The sequence below is a fragment of the Maylandia zebra genome, linkage group LG8, assembly GCF_041146795.1.
Source record: "Maylandia zebra isolate NMK-2024a linkage group LG8, Mzebra_GT3a, whole genome shotgun sequence".
NCBI classification, from domain to species: Eukaryota; Metazoa; Chordata; class Actinopteri; order Cichliformes; family Cichlidae; genus Maylandia; species Maylandia zebra.
In genome coordinates this window covers 22,061,068-22,078,740 of record NC_135174.1, presented here as the reverse complement: position 1 = coordinate 22,078,740, position 17,673 = coordinate 22,061,068, and the positions used below count along the sequence as shown (strand labels likewise).

The window sequence follows — 17,673 nt, the reverse complement described above, 5'->3', positions numbered from 1 at the left end:
TGCCTCGTTTGTTGAATCATCTGTCAGGAATCTCAGGGTAACTCCCGTCTCTATATTCACTTTGGATTCTCAGGTCAAAACTCTGGTTCGCTCTTGTTTTCATCACATAAGAAATATTGTTAAGTATCGTTGTGTCATGCTATGAAATGGAAATCATTCTTCAAGCTTTTATTTCATCATGTTTGGATTATTGCAATTCGTTGTTCACTTGTGTAAACAAAAACTCCCTAAAATGTTTATAAGTTCTTAGGGTCTCCCATGGCAAACTGGTCCTCAGTAAGGGACCAGATGAGTGATTGAGCAGACCCCTATGAGTACAACATCAAAGGAATGGGTTACCCTGCCCAGAATAGGGTTACTGGGGCCCAGCCAGGATTAGCCTTAAGAAGGGACAAAGGACCACTGTACTGTAGACGCACTACATGCCGGAGGTTCTGTAGGGGTCAGTGTTTGCTGGGTGTCAGCGAATGACCGGGTGGATCGATCCCCTGCTACCGTGGCTGGCAATAGGGGCATGTGTTGTCACCTCTCTGGTGGGGAAGGACCCAGAGCTAGAGAGTGAAGTTGAGAGGTACCATATTGATATAGTTCGGCTCATTTCAATGCATGGCTTGGACTCTGGAACCAGTCTCCTGGAGAGGGGCTGGACTGTTCCACTGGCTTGGTGCCTGCAAATTGAGGCTTTTTCCAGTGGACGAGGGTTTGTTTCCTGCATCCGTTGCCTTTGGTTATGCATCAATGACGTTTCTGAGTACTCCGACTTCTAGCAGTCCCTCGGTGTGGTGCTTGAGGGTGCTCCACCTGGGGAATCTATCATTGTACTGGGAGACTTTGGTGCTCATGTGGGCAATGAGAATGAGAACTGGAGGGGCGTGACCTGAACCTGAATGGTGTTCTGTTACTGGACTTCTGTGCACAGTTTGTCCATAACCAACTCCATGCTCGAACATAAGGGTGTCCATAAGCGCACGCGGCACCATGATACCCTAGATTCTAGATGATAGATTCTGTAATCGCATTATCAGGTACAATGTATGTTCTGGTCACTTGGGTGAAGAGAGAGGCTGAGCTGTCAACTAATAATGGTGAGCTGGATCAGGTGTTGGGGGCAGGACACTTGACAGGCCTGGTGCTGCACCCAAACGTATAGAGAGGGTGTGTTGGGAACACATAACACAGGCCCCCTTCCCTGAAATCTTCAACTCTCACCTTTGGCAGAACTACAACATCATTCCAAGGTAGACTGGGGACATTGAGTATGAATGGACCACGTTCAGCACCTCCATTGTTGAACCTACTGCCCTAGCTGTAGCTAGATGGTGTTTGGTGCCTGTCAATTCAATTCAGTTGTATTTATACAGCGCCAAATCACAACAACAGTTGCCTCAAGGCACTTTATATTGATTCTGTATCCCAATTTACTTTTCAGTTCTCTAGGAACCACAAGTAAGGCCAAAGCCTAACAGTGAAGTGCTCTAATGGGGTGATGTTGTACTATAAGGTCATTAAGATTAGTTATTCAAGACCTTGTATGTGAGGAGCAGGATTTTGAATTCAATTCTGGATTTAACAGTGAGCCAGTGAAGGATAGCCAGCATAGGAGATGTTGGCGCCCCAGGGTAGCTGTGGCTACCCTGGGGCGCCTCTGTTAGTGCGCCCCAGGGTGGCTGTGGCTACAATGTAGCTTGCCATCACCAGTGTGTGAATGTCTGTGTGAATGGGTGGATGACTGGACGTGTAAAGTGCTTTGGGGTCCTTAGGGACTAGTAAAAGCGCTATAGAAATACAGGCCATTTACCATTTACCATATGCTCTCTCTTTCTAGTCCCTGTCTGTACTCTTGCTGTAGCATTTTGGATGAACTGAAGGCTTTTCAAGGAGTATAGAGGAAATCCTGATGTCATCTGCATACCAGTGAAAATGTACACTATGTCTCCTAATAATGCTGCCTACAGGAAGCACATACAGTGGCTTGCAAAAATATTCGGCCCCTTGAACTTTTCCACATTTTGTCACATTACAGCCACAAACATGAATCAATTTTATTGGAATTCCACGTGAAAGACCAATACAAAGTGGTGTACACTTGAGAAGTGGATGATGGATGTGTAAGCTTAATGTTGCCATGAGCAGTTCTTCCCTTTAAATATATCTTCCTTTCCTGTCCTGTTTTTCTTAAATCTTTCTCGAGCTTTGAGTGAAGTTTGCTCTCATACTATCTCTCTCCCTGGAAAATACAGCAGCTGGACCTTTAGCTAGCAACACACTGTGTGACAAACTGCACACAAACAGTTTGCGTGTTTGCTGATGTCTGTTGACCTGATATAAACGTTGCATTTGAAATGACCTGCCACTTAAAAAAATGTTACTCCCTGTATGATTGCTCCTCTTCAGAAGCGCTAGCTAGATGCTCTAGTATCAGGACACCTGCACTCGTTCTATCAAACTGTCAAGCATTAACTAACAAGCTGTAGTTTTCTAAATGTACAACTATTAGTGTTAAAAATCATTTATATTATACAGATTTTTGTTTTTCATGTGTGCTTTGTTATCATATTAATGTAAAAGATGTCAATGATTAGAAATGTGAGTAAGAAGCTCAGGTGAATTAAGAAACACTTTCTGTCTGCATCTTATACCCAGAAAAAATAATCCACTTCCACTGAACAGAGAGAATAGTTCCTGCTTATAGTAACTGGTGTGTTTAGTTCATTGGACTGTACCGGCCTTAGATGGTGACGAAAAATGTCATGAAGGTTGGAATTTTTGGTATTGTTCATGTTTCATTTATGATTTTAAGGAAATATCTAAGATAGTCTGTTGCACATTGTTCTGCGTAATGCAAGTCTAGAACAAAGACTATTTAATACTTAAATTACCTGTTTTCTAATTACAGCGCCACAGATTAACATTTCTGATTAATCAAGAAGAAACACATTGTTATCCTCTCTGGTTTCCAAATACTCTAATATGAATCTGATTATTCTTTCTGCACATAAACAAAATAAAATCACAGGAAACTGTGGAAAAGAAAAAAATAACCAGCATCAGTGTCCGAAGATACCCTCATGATTTGTCTCAGCTCAGACTGGTCATATGAACTTCAGATAAATGTTCAATATTTTATCCCCATCTGGTTCCCTTTCCTGTGTGTGTGGGAGGTGTTTCCTGAGAATCACCCACAGTGATGCTCTATATAAGAAGCAACGAGAACAGAAATTAAGCAAAATGAGCCCATTTTTGTTTTAAAACTTCAAAACAGCAGACGTAGATCTTCTGCTGGTCACAAGTTATGTTGGGGAATATCTGCTCTATTTTATTTGTCCTCCATCAGTATTTAATGCAGGACACAGCCCCTCCAGCTGTTAACACATCAAGCATTAACTAACATCACCATGTAGTTTGTGAATTTGTTTGACAGCTTATTGCGTGCCATGATGTGCACTTTGCTGAAGATAGCCAGTTGTGGATTATTATTAGTTATCGGATTAATATAAAAAACTGTCAGTATGAAGCTCAGGTCAATAATGGTCGCTTTTAGTCGGCAACATATACCCAGAAAAACATCCCATTTCAACCGAATAGACATATAAGTTTGTGCTTCATATAGTAACTGGTATGATCAGTTCATTGGAATAGACTGTGACAATGACTGCAACAGGAAATTCTTTACAAAGAAAACATTTCATTTGAAGGTTTGAAACAGTGGTATGTGTGATATGTGATGTTGCAAAATTTGGATCCAATCCCAAGTAAATACACAGCCATTGTTGCTGATAGCAAGTATTGATAAAGATGCTTTTAACTCACAAAGGCAGCTTATGTATGATTAGCAGGGAATGTCTGAATATAGTCTACAGGTATGATAACACTTAATTAAAATGAACTAATGCTTAAGATCCAAAACAACTGAATCATTATCTTCAGCTGGATATTTCTTGCCTCTGTGGAAGAACTCTGTGGGGTCTGGGTCTATCTGAAGGATTTTTTTCCTCCTCCGTCAGTATCTTTTACCAGAAAAAGTCTCTTTTTCACAGGTTTTCAAGTTTTTATACAAGTTGCTTGTGTTGCCAAAGTATTGAATTTCATTCTTACACGCCTACATCTTTACAAGGTTATTATTTGCAGCCATGAAATACCTCCCCTCCGGCTTTTTCTCACCCACTACATGTAGCATACATATCTGTTTAGCACAGCTGAGTCATGTGACAACAACAAAAACCACAGCAGAGCAGGGAGGAGGAAGAGGAGCAAAAAGTGCACTGATCTGTTTACTGTTTGCGGAAACAGTCCATTACTGGCACTGCAGACTTTGACAATTACATTCAAGAGAAATTTGATCGCAGTGCAACACTTCTGTCCCTTTGCTGACCCACTTATCGTAAATGTGAGCAAGTTTTAAGGAACAAGGAACAAGGCTTGCTTGGTAGGGCTTTGATACGCACAACCATAGTTATGTTTCTAATGTGACCATATTAGCGATGTTCACTGTTACTGTTACCATTCAGCCGAATCCACACAAGCAAAGCATTTAAGAGAATGAAGCCTACAGTTTTGCTTTTTGTATTTTAGGCTTTTACCATGTGTAATATAGGTTTCCCCTTTTGTAACAGTACATATATGTGGTACTGTGCAAAACTTTTGAATCATCCCTCATTTATTTATATTTTGCTTCTAAGGAGCCAGAGTTTCTTGTCATTTTTCTCCTGTATCTCTCCTGAAGGCATTTCAAAGATTTTCTTTGGACTTTGGCTGTTTTTCCACAAGTTTTCCTTCCAGTTATTGAATCTGATCCTTTTCTGGGAAATTTATTTTGTTTGCTTGTTGTACCAATTAGAACTGACCTATGATTTAAGCATGAATTAGCCAATGTTGTGTCACCACATAACAGATAACTTAGCAAAGAATCAATTTATATTTAGCAGCCTGTTGCAAAAATGACTAATTTGTTCCAATTGTTTAGCCAAAAGGATGAAACATGGCAAAAACAACAGTTTGACAGACATAAAATGGTTTTTTTTATTAATTCTATGTCTACATCAATCTGTAAAACATCTGGAGACTGTCATGATTTGGGACTGCATTTCAGGAGGTGATGTTGTGTATCTTGTCAAAATTGATGAAATTATGAACACAGAAAAGATTTTGATGTGAAAATACGTAAATGGAGTCAAGGACATAAAAGTTGGGGGTGGGGGCAAGGCTCTACAGGATGGCAGTTGTCCCCCTTTGCCCACCTGTAGATCCGCCCCTGGCTTTGACTTCTTGTCACTTTATGTCCATTGCTGGGGTGTTCTTCTCTTCTTTTAGCTGCAGACAAATGATGAGCTATAAATTTCCCATTATTTCAAACAAAGCTGCTGTGAAGAAATGCACCTCAGTGATGGTTCAGAAATGAAAAGCATAATCTGAATGCTTGATCCCCACTGTGGGGTCATGTTTTATGGCATTCACAGGATCTCAGCTCATTTGAACACCCATGGGAAGTTTTGAGCCCTGTGGGCCAACTTTCTGCTTTTTTTTTGAGAGTTTGTTGTGGATTATTATTATTAGCTGTTATATTAATTAATAGAAAATATATCACATGTTCAGAGCTGTCAGTAAGAAGCTTAGGTCAGTCCGCACCGGATACACAGAAAAACAGTCCACTTCTAGCGAACAGACAGTTATTTTCTGGCTTGTATAGAAACTGGTATGTCTTGTTAACGGGAATCCCCGAGCCTAGATGGTGATGACAAATGTTGACCAGGAAGAACTTTTACACAGAAACATGTGTTCTTAAGTCATTTGTACAGATGTTTTTCAGCCCTGGAAAATAAATACTTCCTTGTTCCCCAGAACTTGCTGACATTTCTTTGTTTTCACGCAGGTGTACTTGTGAGGATTGAAATGACATTTCTCTGACTCCACAGACATAGTGATGTCAGTACATGGCATGAATTGTATAACCACTACTTGACCAAATACCCTTGACTGGACTGTAAATCTGGAAATAATATTACATTTGCCTCTGTTACTTTCAGAAATAGCTTGTTTGATAGATTGCTGCGTGCCACGATGTTTTCTTTGTTGAAGAGAGTTAGTTGTTTATTATTCTTAGTTGTCATATTAATATAAAGGATGTCAAATAATTCATACTCAATACAACTCCGCCTTCAGTCTTCCCCAGAAAAAAAACTGCACATTTTCCGCAAGTCGACAGGTTATTTTCTCTCAGTCTACTTTAACCAATCACATTCAAGAGAAAATGCATTACCATACTGGAGCCCCGCCCCCATTCCAAATAAAGGATCTAAGGTGAGCAAGTTGTTGGTTATTTGAAGAGTGAAAGACGAACTCTACACAAGAAAATAGCAGAAGCTACTTGGAGTCAGCCTGAAAGACAAAGGTGAGCATCAAATTAATGAGTTTGTTCAATTTTAAAATCTATTTTAAATTAAAATGTAAAGATGTTACCGTTTTTATTAATTTATGTTTCATTTTCTTTCATAAATTTATTCTAAAGTCTTGTTTCTGGACTTTCACCATCAGCCCACAGCTCTACGTTTCACTGGCACTTTGCACAGCATACGAGAGAGAATCCAACAATGTGCAACCTGGAGAATACTTTGGATAAGCCGGTACAGATTAATGAGAAAGATGCTGTGGAAGCTACAATACAAGATTGGGCTCAAGTGCTGAGTCACAAAGATCCAAATGATGAATTCAAAGATTCAGACTTTGAAGATCAAGTTGATGAAGAGCCTTTTGAAGTCACAAAGACAGATGAAGAGTCCAACAGTGGTTTAAGCTGGAGTGATGAAGCGTTCATTGAGGATTGTTGTCCACTTTGTTCACATGTTTGCACTGAGCCTGCGGTGCTGCAGTGTGGCCACAGCTTCTGTAACGGCTGTGTGCAAGAATGTGAGAAGTGGAAAAAGTCTTTTAAATGTTCACTCTGTAACAAAGTCAACAACAACCCAGAGCCTCCAGTTAATGTTTCCATGATGAGTTTGAGTGAAAGCGACAGAGTTGATCCATCAGGAGGACAAAGAAATGTGCAGGTGAGTGTGCTTCATTCTTTATACGCTTCATACACCCATATATCAACCATGTAGCTTCATCTTAATAGGTTCATTAGGCACTTTGACTCAATTATGGATGATGTGCGATAATTAATCACCATCATCTTTATTCAGCTACTTTTACAACCGCACAGAGTGCTCAGAAAATTAGCAGTTAGTCTTAAGTTAGCACAGCATATTTAAGTGCCGGAATGATCAGGACACATCAGTCCTAAGAGAGGAGATGAAGGACAAACAGTCCAGCAGGTTTCATTACAGGAAATAACCCAACTTTCCAAAACTCACCTCAACAAACTGACCTAACCCAAAAACCTCACTAGTCAGGCTGATGTAACTAAACCTCCAGTGAAGGAAATGATTCTTTGGAGCTCATTTTCAGCTCTAAAGTTTTACTCTGGGATTCCAGAGAACAGCTTTTTTATTATTCACTGGCTTTCCTTGTGCTTCTGAGCGTTTGCTTTCTTGAAGTTATCCATTATCCATTAGGGACATAATGGATGATTATAGTAACCACAAACTAAGAATAAAAAGTGAGAACCCCAGAACGCAAGGATAAATGTGTAACACCTCCAGTCCAGGATTAGAGAAGATGATTAGCAACATAAAACACAATAATCTTTAATCCAGAGAAGATTTCCTGTTTCTTACTCACCATCAGTGTTTTTCTGTTCTGCTCTTTTAATCTGCAGCCCCTGAAGTTGTCGACTCCTTCATCTCCAGAGCTTCCACTGTCTGAAGATCTGACTGAGGAGACTTCAGTGTTTGGCAAACATAAAGAAAATGTTCCCCATGTGCTCATCATTAAATTTGTTGAAACGTTAGTTGTAACGACTGTTGTCACGTTTGGTGAAGCTGATGAAGACTGAAACCTTTTTAAGTTCATTTAACTTCAACATAATAACCTTGATGAGATATGAGGGTTAAATGAGCCAGTGCTCCTTCACGACCCTCTCAAACATTCCTCCTCCTTATTTTTATGTATTTGTAACTCCTCCTATGGTTATGGTTTCACTGTTCACTTAAAGATGACTTGTATTAATTGCATATTATGTTTTTTTTTTTTTATCCCTCTTTCTTTTAGATGAAAAGTAGCACAGTTTATGTTAAATATTCTCTCGTGTTTTTCCTGTTAGTCTTATTTATTTGTAGATCTTACATCATTTAAAGTTCTTTGGGCAGTATCGTGTGTTTTGTATGCTGTAAAAGTGACAAAGCACAACTTGGACTTTGCTTCCATCTTGTGTTCAACAAGCACAGCTACAGTGTGCAGGTCTGAGAGTGTGAAACCAAACTGTGAACTAATATGTTTTTAACTTCTTTTCAGTGACTGATGCCTCGCTAATGCTTTCATATGTAATATTCTATTTTGGTAGAATCAATTTCTGTCTTCTATCGGGAAGGATGATTTGATTATCTTTTATGTTTTTGTCTGAAGTTGCATTAAATAAAATGTAAAAGCAAAAATTAAGACTGGATATTTTTTAAGAAAGCAGAACCATTCTGATCTAAACCCAGACATTCACTCAGAAGCTTTACTCTTATCTCACTTTTTTGAGATAAATGATGCTGATGATGACTAATAATATTATGGTGATCCTGTAGACTAGGAAAATGATGTTAGTCAGGTCTAATACAAATCCATGAATCACAGGTTTCAGTAAAAGTGACATAATTTGATGCTAGTGTGATAACAGAATATCACACTAACTGTTCATGCTGTTGGTAAACTGATGTATGTAATCACACTAAAAAATGTTTTCTAATCTAAATAAAGATAAATATTGAGGACAAAGTGTGTTTGCATACAGAAAAAAGTATTTACATCAATGTATGATTAAAAAACAATGTCAGCTATCTCATGTCTAAGAAATGAGGCTACTACTACACACATCTTCCAGACACTATTCACCTGCATAAAGTGTATAAGTTTCATTATGGTTGCATATTTATATGTATTATGATGATTTTGTAGGCTGGGGTAATTCACATGGCAAAAATGAGTGTATTCCCTATTCTCTAAATGAGGTGTTGTTATTGCAAAATGAGAGCAATGCAATACCTTTATAAGGTACTGTAGGCGTACAAACCCCACAAATGGGTAATGGGTTTGTAGGTAGTTGCTAGACAACGTGATGACATCATATCTACTCTAGATAAGAACCTCCAGTGGAGTAAGATGTGTCGCGTAAGAGACTATCCCTGTTTATGGCTGAGGTGTTACATTTTGGTGTTTTGTTTTTATATTTCTGTTTTTAGTCAACTTTGGTTTTTTAGTTTCCAGAGTGGGTTTGCTGTCTTCACCGTTTTAGTGCTTAGAAATGGTTGGTTTCACTTTAATCTCCTAGGACCTGGCATCCACATATGCGGACATCACATTTTGGGTTGTCTAGACCAAAATACCAAATTCGCTACAAGGGCCTGATTTCCACTTACGAGGACATTAAACTGCCACTCTTCTATCAAAATTGAAAACGAATGTCATCATATGTGGATCTAATTTTTCTCAGAAACAAAAATCAGGTATAAAAAAACAAAATCAGGTAATTTTTTGTTTTTACATTCATTGGGTCCCAATCAACCCAAATATCAAAGAGAAATAAAAAATGCATGCCATGAAAGCGTTCGGGTCTCAGGTGGTTAATTTTTATTACTGGCTAGTGATTTTTTTTTTAATCAATTATAAGACAATTATAAAACAATAAATGGCCTGTATTTGTAGAATAAAACAAGCTTGACTCATAGCATTCCCAGTTTCAATAAAGATAAACCAAAGGCTCCTCATCCTGGTCGTGGTAGAATTTGGTCAAACTGACAAAAAAATGTAAGTAAAACTTTTCCAATATATTAGGATATAGAAGATGATTTTGTTTGACTTCGTTGTATTTATAAAGTACATTTTTTATTTGTTTCGTTTCAGAATGAATACCCTACCCTACACTTTTTTGTTTAACAGCTCAAAAAGTTCCATTGTGTTGTTGAAATATTCTGTCATATTCATTTGATTTATTTTCTCTCTGATTTGGGACTTTCCGGGCCATCCATCCATTCGCTTCCGCTTATCCTTTTCAGGGTCGCGGGGGGCGCTGGAGCCTATCCCAGCCGTCATAGGGCGAGAGGCGGGGTACACCCTGGACAGGTCGCCAGTCTGTCGCAGGGCCAACACACAGGGACAGACAACCATTCGCACTCACACATTCACACCTAGTGGCAATTTGGATTATCCAATTAACATATCCCCACAAGCTGCATGTCTTTGGACGGTGGGAGGAAGCCGGAGTACCCGGAGGGAGCCCACGCAAACACGGGGAGAACATGCAAACTCCACACAGAAAGACCCCGGCCTGATGGTAGAATTGAACTCAGGACCTTCTTGCTGTGCGGCAACAGTGCTAACCACCATGCCACCTTGCTTCCGGGCCTTTCATGGAAATTGTGTTTGGGTATACTGATTTTGCATAATTTACATGTCTTCTGTCACTGCATTTAGCTGCCTGTGTGTGAATCTGTGTCTGATGTATTGGTTGTTACATTTACCCTAAAAAACTGCTGTTTTTTTTTTTTGTTGGATACCAAGTTAGTTTGTCCAAAATCAATCAAGCAATCAATAAAACAAGGCAAAATATCTTGCAGCTGTTTGACATTTACATTTTTTAGTAAACGAAACTTTTGTGGTTTGTTTAAGAAGGCAGACTGTCTGTGCATGCAAGAAACCATACTTCCTGTTTTTCTCAGGAAGTAACCTTCTCCTTTAATACCATCTGCCAGTGTGTTATTTAAGTGGCAGTTTCACTTTAGTAAGCAGCCATGCATTCGTCTTCTGGTCTGTTAGATTTAATGGTGTCTTAGCAGATTTGTAACAGTAAAAAATAGGGTTTGTTTAATGTATTTATTGACCATCTAGTTGACTGTTTGGAAGCAAATATCTTCAGTGAACAGTCAGAGATGTTAAAGACTGAGGACAAGGAGTATTCCCTGACAGAAACTACATGAGGATTAAAGTACTGTAAAAAGAAAATGGACCAATCAATCGTTAGTAATAAAACAGATGATTTCTCTGAAGGTAAGTCTAATTTTTTTTAATGTAAGGCAACAAAAAGATAATCTGAAAAGCACCAGCAACCATTTTTCTTCAGTGATCTCTTATTCTTGCTTTCTCTCCGAGTCAGTTCCCTTTATTCAGGCTGCGGTTCATCACTTCCAGCCAAACTACACTGCACAGAGTGGTGGCAATGTGGTCGCTCCTTCCATAATTGGTTCAAATGTTGGCAACATAAACATCAATATCTTCTCAGCAACGCAAGGTAGATACATGTAGATACACGCAGTTAAGTGAATGCGCCGTTTGGTCTCTTCTGATCTTTGTGTCGTTTTGCAGAGTGTAAAGAGGACCTCAACAATGACCATACAGACAGCTGTGGTGCTCTGCCGCCTGAAAGTGAGTGCTTCTCAATTATTTAATTTAAAAATGTTACATTAAAAAAGTAAACCATTTAAATAAATGTTTTCTCTTTCAGTTGACAAGGTTGCAGAAAGTCAACAAAACCTGAAAGCCACTCTGAGGAGGAAGTTCAGCCACATTCTCGAGGGGCAGGCGACAGAAACAAACAAAATCTCTCTCAATAACATTTACACAGAGCTCTACGTCACCGAGGGAGGAAGCGGCGAAGTCAACAAGGAGCATGAGGTGAGACACATCGAGACGACACCCAGGATCCATGTGGGCCAGGAAAAATCAATCCACTGCGATCACCTGTTCGCTCCTCTGCCTGAACATGGCTGTGACATAAGGACTGTCGTCACACGGGGAGTTGCTGGCATTGGAAAAACTGTTTTGACCAATAAATTCACTCTGGACTGGGCGGAGGAGAGAGCAAATGAAAACCTAGAATTTGTATTTCCACTTTCGTTCCGAGAGCTGAACTTGATGAAGAAGAAAAACTTCAGTCTAGTGGAGCTTCTTGTTGTGCTTTTCCCTGAAATTAAAGACATAGAAATTTTCACTAATGTGAAAAAAAACATGCTCTTCATCCTCGATGGCCTGGATGAGAGTCGCCTCTCTTTGGACTTCAACAGATGTGAAATACTGTCAGATGTGACTCAAACTACCACAATTGCCGTATTAATGACCAACCTCATTAGGGGCAGATTGCTCCCTATGGCTCTCGTGTGGATCACATCACGCCCCGTAGCTTCCAGTCAGATCCCAGCGAACTGCGTTGATCTAGTGACTGAAGTTCGAGGTTTCAACAACCTGCAAAAAGATGAATACTTCAGGAGGAAAATTAGTGATGTGAACTTAGCAAACCGGGTGATAGCACATGTGAAAACCTGCAGGAGCCTTCACATCATGTGCCACATACCAATTTTCTGCTGGATGGCAGCGACTGTTTTCGAGAAAACAAAAGAGAGCAAAGACACACCAAAGACTCTCACTCAAATGTACATACACTTCTTATCCTTGTGTGAGGAGGCAATGAAGAAAAGGCTGACAGGAAGAAGGGAGTCAAATGCTGACTGTGTGAGAGCTAATCTCCTGGCTTTAGGAAAGCTGGCTTTCCAAGAACTCGAGAAAGGCCACCTGATCTTCAATGAAAGCGACCTAAAGCTGAATGGTATCGATACTGAGCAGGCATCCATGTTCTCAGGAGTCTACACACAGATCTTCCATGAGGAGATGACAGTGTGCAAGGAGAAGATGTTTTGCTTCGTGCATCTGAGTGTTCAGGAATTCTTTGCAGCGTTGTATGTCTTCCTCACGTTCCACAACGACAACGTTAACATCCTGGTGAAGTTGTCCGCATCACGACGCTTTCTATCCAGACCATCTGAGCTCACCCTCTACAAAGAAGCAGTGGAAAAGGCTTTGCGGAGTGAGAAAGGAGATTTTGACATGTTTCTACGCTTCCTTTTGGGGCTGTCCCTGGAGTCCAATCAGACGCTGCTGAAACATCTAATGGTCAACAACCGAACACAACAAAAGACAAGAACTGAAATCGTTAAACACATAAAGGAGAAGATCAGGTCCAGTCCATCACCAGACAGGTGCCTCAATCTCTTCCACTGTCTGAACGAGCTGAATGACCACTCCCTCGTGAAGGAAATTCAGAGCTACCTCAGCTCAGGTAGCCTTAACAGAGCCAATCTTTCACCTGCCCAGTGGGCCACACTAGTTTTTGTATTACTGACATCAGAAGAAGAGCACAGTACGTTTGAACTGGGCAACTACACCAGGTCAGAGGAGGGTCTTCTCAGGCTGCTACCTGTCGTGAAAACAGCCCAAGTAGCAAAGTAAGTAGTTTACAGTTATTAATTTCTACAGGAGAAAAAAACAAAACTCCAAAAGACTGAGAAGAGTAACTCCTCAATTGATATTGGAACCCAGTGCTTTTAAGTAACATCTCCTAATCTCTTCCTACCTGGAATGACCAGGGCAAAATCAGGGCATCTGTGCATAGCTAATATCAGCCTGTCACAAGCATAGAAAAAAGCACATTTAAAGTCGAGCTTTTAGAGGAAGCTGCAGCCTGACCTATTGGCTCGAATCTCTGTTACATATGCCCAACACATTATTTAAAGCTTTGGCTGTGTTTGATGTGAAAACACCACAAGGTTTTCGCTGTAAAGCTCGAGAGGGAAAATCCCAACTAGATCAGCAGTTTCTGAAATACTTAGATCCGTCTGGCACAACAACCATTTCACATTCAGAGTCACTTAAAACATTTTTTATTCCCTGTTCTGATGCTCGGTTTCAAATTCAGCAGAATGTCCCGACCATGCCTAAATGCATTGATTTGCTGATTAGATGTTTGTATTAACACTTGATCAGATGACAAAAGTACCTAACAAAGAGTTAGTGAGTATATATTAAATATACATGATGTTAGGCAGTTAGCTAACATTTTGACAGATGTTTTTGCATAAAATTTCAAACAGTGCTGGATAACAGACGTATTTCTAATCTGCATATATAAGGGGATTTTGCTTCCTGGGATTACTTACCATTTTCTTGCTGTTTTCCCTGTTGCAGTCTGAATGCATGCAACCTTACGTTGACCTGCTGTGAGAACCTGGCGAATGCCATCAGTTCATCCCAACTTAGAGAACTGGACTTGAGTAACAACAATCTGACAGATGTAGGACTAATGAAGCTCTCCAGTGGGTTGAGGAACAGCAAAGTGGAGGCGCTCAGGTTAATATTCAACATGTTTCTTTTATTTTTATTTCTCAGCCAAAATGTAAGCACATGATTACAGCATTTTCCTTTGTGCAGACTGAGGAGCTGTAGCCTAACAGAACGCAGCTCCAATGACCTGGCATCATTTGTCAGCTCTGCCTCTTGCCTGCTAAAACTACTGGACCTGAGTGATAATGAGTTTCACGATTTAGGAGTTAGAAGGTTTTCTGATGGACTGAGGAGCTCTGACTGTAAACTGGAAACCCTCAAGTGAGTGTCCTGAGTGTGAGGCTATGTACTGGTACAAAGACAGATTCAAACTGAAGTTGTTCTTGTCACTGTCATGGAGACAGCTGGATGAAATAACTTTCTGTATTTCTTGAAGTTTGTCCCTGTGCAGTGTGGGAGAAGAGGGCTGCATTTTCTTGGCATCTGCTTTAAACTCATGCCACCTGAGAGAGCTGGACATGAGCTACAACCACCCAGGGAACTCAGGGTTGAATCTTCTAACAGCTCTGAAAGAGGACCCACAATGCAGCCTGGTGAAACTCAGGTAGTGATGGTATCCACAACATCTGAAAAGTAACAGGTTATTTCAGTGCAGAAATAGTGAAGAACTGGGTGATGTAACCATCAACCATTAGATAGTTTCTCCACCAGATAATGTCAGTATCACCAGTGTACACAACTAACATTAATTGTGATGCAAGTGTCTGAACGTATTTGTCCCTCTGTTATGATTTTAGCATGGACCAGTGTGGTGAGTTCCGGATTCAGCCAGGTCCAAAGAAATGTGAGTAACCACAACCTCCCTCCTTTCTCCTATACTCAGAAAACTGTGTGATGTAAAATATGAACTGAAATTTTAAATCTGATTCATCAGATATCATCAAACTCACCCTGGACCCAAACACAGCACATAAAGATCTTTCTCTATCCGAGGAAAACAGGAAAGCAACACGCTGGACCAAGCAGCCATATCCAGACCATCCAGAAAGGTTTGATTTCTGGCCTCAAGTGTTGTGTAGAAAAGGGCTCACAGGACGCTACTACTGGGAGGCGGAGTGGACTGGGAGAGTCTTCATAGGAGTAGCCTACAAACGAATATCCAGGAAGGGAGAGACTGATGACTGCTGGTTAGGTCGAAATAACTCCTCCTGGGGCTTGAACTGCAACAAAGATGGATACAAAGCCTTGCACAAAGGCACAGGCATTCCTATAACCACCAAACCCAACTCCAACAAAGTAGGAGTATTCCTGGACTGGTCAGCAGGGATGCTCTCCTTTTACATGCTCTCCTGTGGTTCCCTTAAACTCCTTCACACCTTCCACACTACCTTCGATGAGCCTGTTTACCCCGGGTTTCACCTTGGCTGGGTGGACTCAAAGGTTTATTTGTGCTAAGTATCGCCAATCTGCTTTTCTGATCTGGAGACACCCGAGAATTCTGTTTCATCTAAATGCTGGACTTCTGAGCCTGATGCCCATAATGTGATAAAAGAGCTGCAGCTAATTTCAAATTACACCAGGATTCTTTTTGGTTGCTATTAGCCATATTGGCTCTGTATGGAATGGTAATTCTGGACAGTTCAGAACTTTGGATTCAAGCTGAAACATTGCATTGTATATATTTCCATGAAATGAGTGACAATGATACTAGTGATGTGAGCTTTTCAGATAACACCACACTGTGTGGTCTTAAAGGAACGAAAAAAGGTTGACTGTGATCAGTACCTAGCCTGCTGTGAAGGTGCTTCTGTTATTCACTGTGATGTTTATTTAGATGACATCACGTTTAAAATGTACTTACCAGAAAAACTGAACTTTAATCTCTTTAGAGCAGGGTCTCAAACTTAAATGAGCTGTGGGCCACTGCTGGCACTGTCATCTGATGTGAAGGCCACTTCAGCACAAAAAACACACAAACAAGAAAACACATAAATATTTCCAAAAATGTTTAAAATTTCAAATATTGTATAACAAGATAAAACTGCAAACATGAATGCATTATTTCCTCACTCTTAACTGACTGAACTACCAAATAAACAAATTGGTCCTCTCTTTCTGATACAGTTTCACAAGAAAACCACAAAGTTGATATAGCTGCAAAAACAGCTGCACAGGAAGGCATACCTTTGACCTTCACTATGTTACGTGATTATTTTGAAACCACATTAGATCAGCACCTAAACCCGAGAAAGACTAAAAACAGAGCAATAGAAAATGCAGAGGGAATTCTAAAGCGACTAAATAGAAAACCAATCCTAGCTAACACTTTATATAGATACAACACTCCAATATTGCCTCAACAGGAGGGATGGTATTTATAACAGTGTTTACTACATATGGATTTAGTAACTACTCAGAAAATATTGTGCAAGGTGTGAAATACGCATACAAATGGATTCAACACACTCACATGGATTATGTAGAAATATTGCTTAGTAATGATTGACCCTTATTCTAAATGAGTGGAGGCTTTTCCCTGTGCTAAACTGGACTCATACACACCCCAATAAAAGAAATAATTCCCAGATTTGGAATCCGAGAAACACTATATAGAGATAAGGGTAAGGATTTTATTAATGAAGTAATAAATAGACAAGCTCAAAATTGAAGAATAAGCTTAAAAATCACTGCACATAATTACATTTTCAATTTTTATTCTGACACATATCTAAGACAAAACACATAACCAATTTTTTTAAAATGTACTTATACGCAAAGGATGTGTTCAGTCAACAATCTATCTATCTATATATCTATATCTATATATATATATATATATATAACGTTTCTTGACTCCAAACTGGTCTCAAACTGTGAAGCTGGGTGCAAAAAAGGGCATCAACATCTGTCATGTGCTTGTTTCCACATTGATAAAACCACGATGATTACATTTTAGTGTGAATTTATTAGGTCTGTTTTATCCATTTCCCTAGTGCTATGGTTTAGATATTTACCTATATTAAAAGAAAAACAAAAAAAACACAAACTGCCTCAAACTAATTGTTAAATAGTCTAACACACTGATTGGTGAGCATCAGTTACAGTAGGTGACCTGGTTGGTTTTCACCTGACGACTCTGGATGAAGGCTTGTGGGGCCACCTGTCCAACAGCTAAAGCTGGGGTCATGCAATAAGAGGATGAATCCAAACACAGCAGTAACTCTACAACAGATTGGCTGCAATGGCCGAATCAAAACGTAGACCCGAACCTGATTGAAGTACAGTGGCTGCAAACTTCAATGAACTCAAGTAATGCAGTAAAGAGGGCTCAGATTCCTTCACAACAATGTGACAGACGGATAAAGTAGCAAGACAACTTCAAGCACATGATATCGCAGGCAGCCTCAGATACACTAGCTACCTGCAGACTTAATCGTTTGGGATCATGATAAATATCTGCTCAGATATTAGTGCCATCAGATAAAG

At 39.9% G+C, this 17,673-nt stretch overlaps 1 protein-coding gene and 2 long non-coding RNA genes across 3 annotated transcripts; 2 read left to right on the top strand and 1 right to left on the bottom strand.

The window, feature by feature from the left end:
- The first annotated feature begins 6,257 nt into the window (after positions 1 to 6,257).
- Positions 6,258 to 8,379, top strand: LOC143419873 (uncharacterized). Its single transcript, XR_013099883.1, has 3 exons — positions 6,258 to 6,388; positions 6,532 to 7,043; positions 7,754 to 8,379. It is a non-coding gene; the product is annotated as an uncharacterized LOC143419873 (long non-coding RNA).
- A 2,475-nt stretch (positions 8,380 to 10,854) lies between these two features.
- LOC101473719 (NACHT, LRR and PYD domains-containing protein 3) lies at positions 10,855 to 16,056 on the top strand. The gene is made up of 9 exons (XM_004556603.4): positions 10,855 to 11,124; positions 11,231 to 11,365; positions 11,440 to 11,499; positions 11,579 to 13,352; positions 14,092 to 14,253; positions 14,335 to 14,508; positions 14,624 to 14,791; positions 14,985 to 15,031; positions 15,122 to 16,056. Exons 1-9 carry the CDS (start codon positions 11,079 to 11,081, stop codon positions 15,640 to 15,642), a joined length of 3,087 nt encoding a protein of 1,028 aa, XP_004556660.1. The 5' UTR covers positions 10,855 to 11,078; the 3' UTR covers positions 15,643 to 16,056.
- Positions 11,903 to 16,147, bottom strand: LOC143419872 (uncharacterized). The gene is made up of 3 exons (XR_013099882.1): positions 16,049 to 16,147; positions 12,196 to 12,315; positions 11,903 to 12,037 (listed from the first exon to the last, which is right to left on the bottom strand). It is a non-coding gene; the product is annotated as an uncharacterized LOC143419872 (long non-coding RNA).
- Between the last annotated feature and the right edge of the window lie 1,526 nt (positions 16,148 to 17,673).

Bases quoted from the DNA above. Each gene is read 5' to 3' on its own strand.
- LOC101473719 (XM_004556603.4), top strand. From the start codon at position 11,079: ATGGACCAATCAATCGTTAGTAATAAAACAGATGATTTCTCTGAAG. The intron at 11,500-11,578 runs GTGAGTGCTTCT...TTTCTCTTTCAG, and splicing joins TGGTGCTCTGCCGCCTGAAA to TTGACAAGGTTGCAGAAAGT. The intron at 15,032-15,121 runs GTGAGTAACCAC...CTGATTCATCAG, and splicing joins TCAGCCAGGTCCAAAGAAAT to ATATCATCAAACTCACCCTG.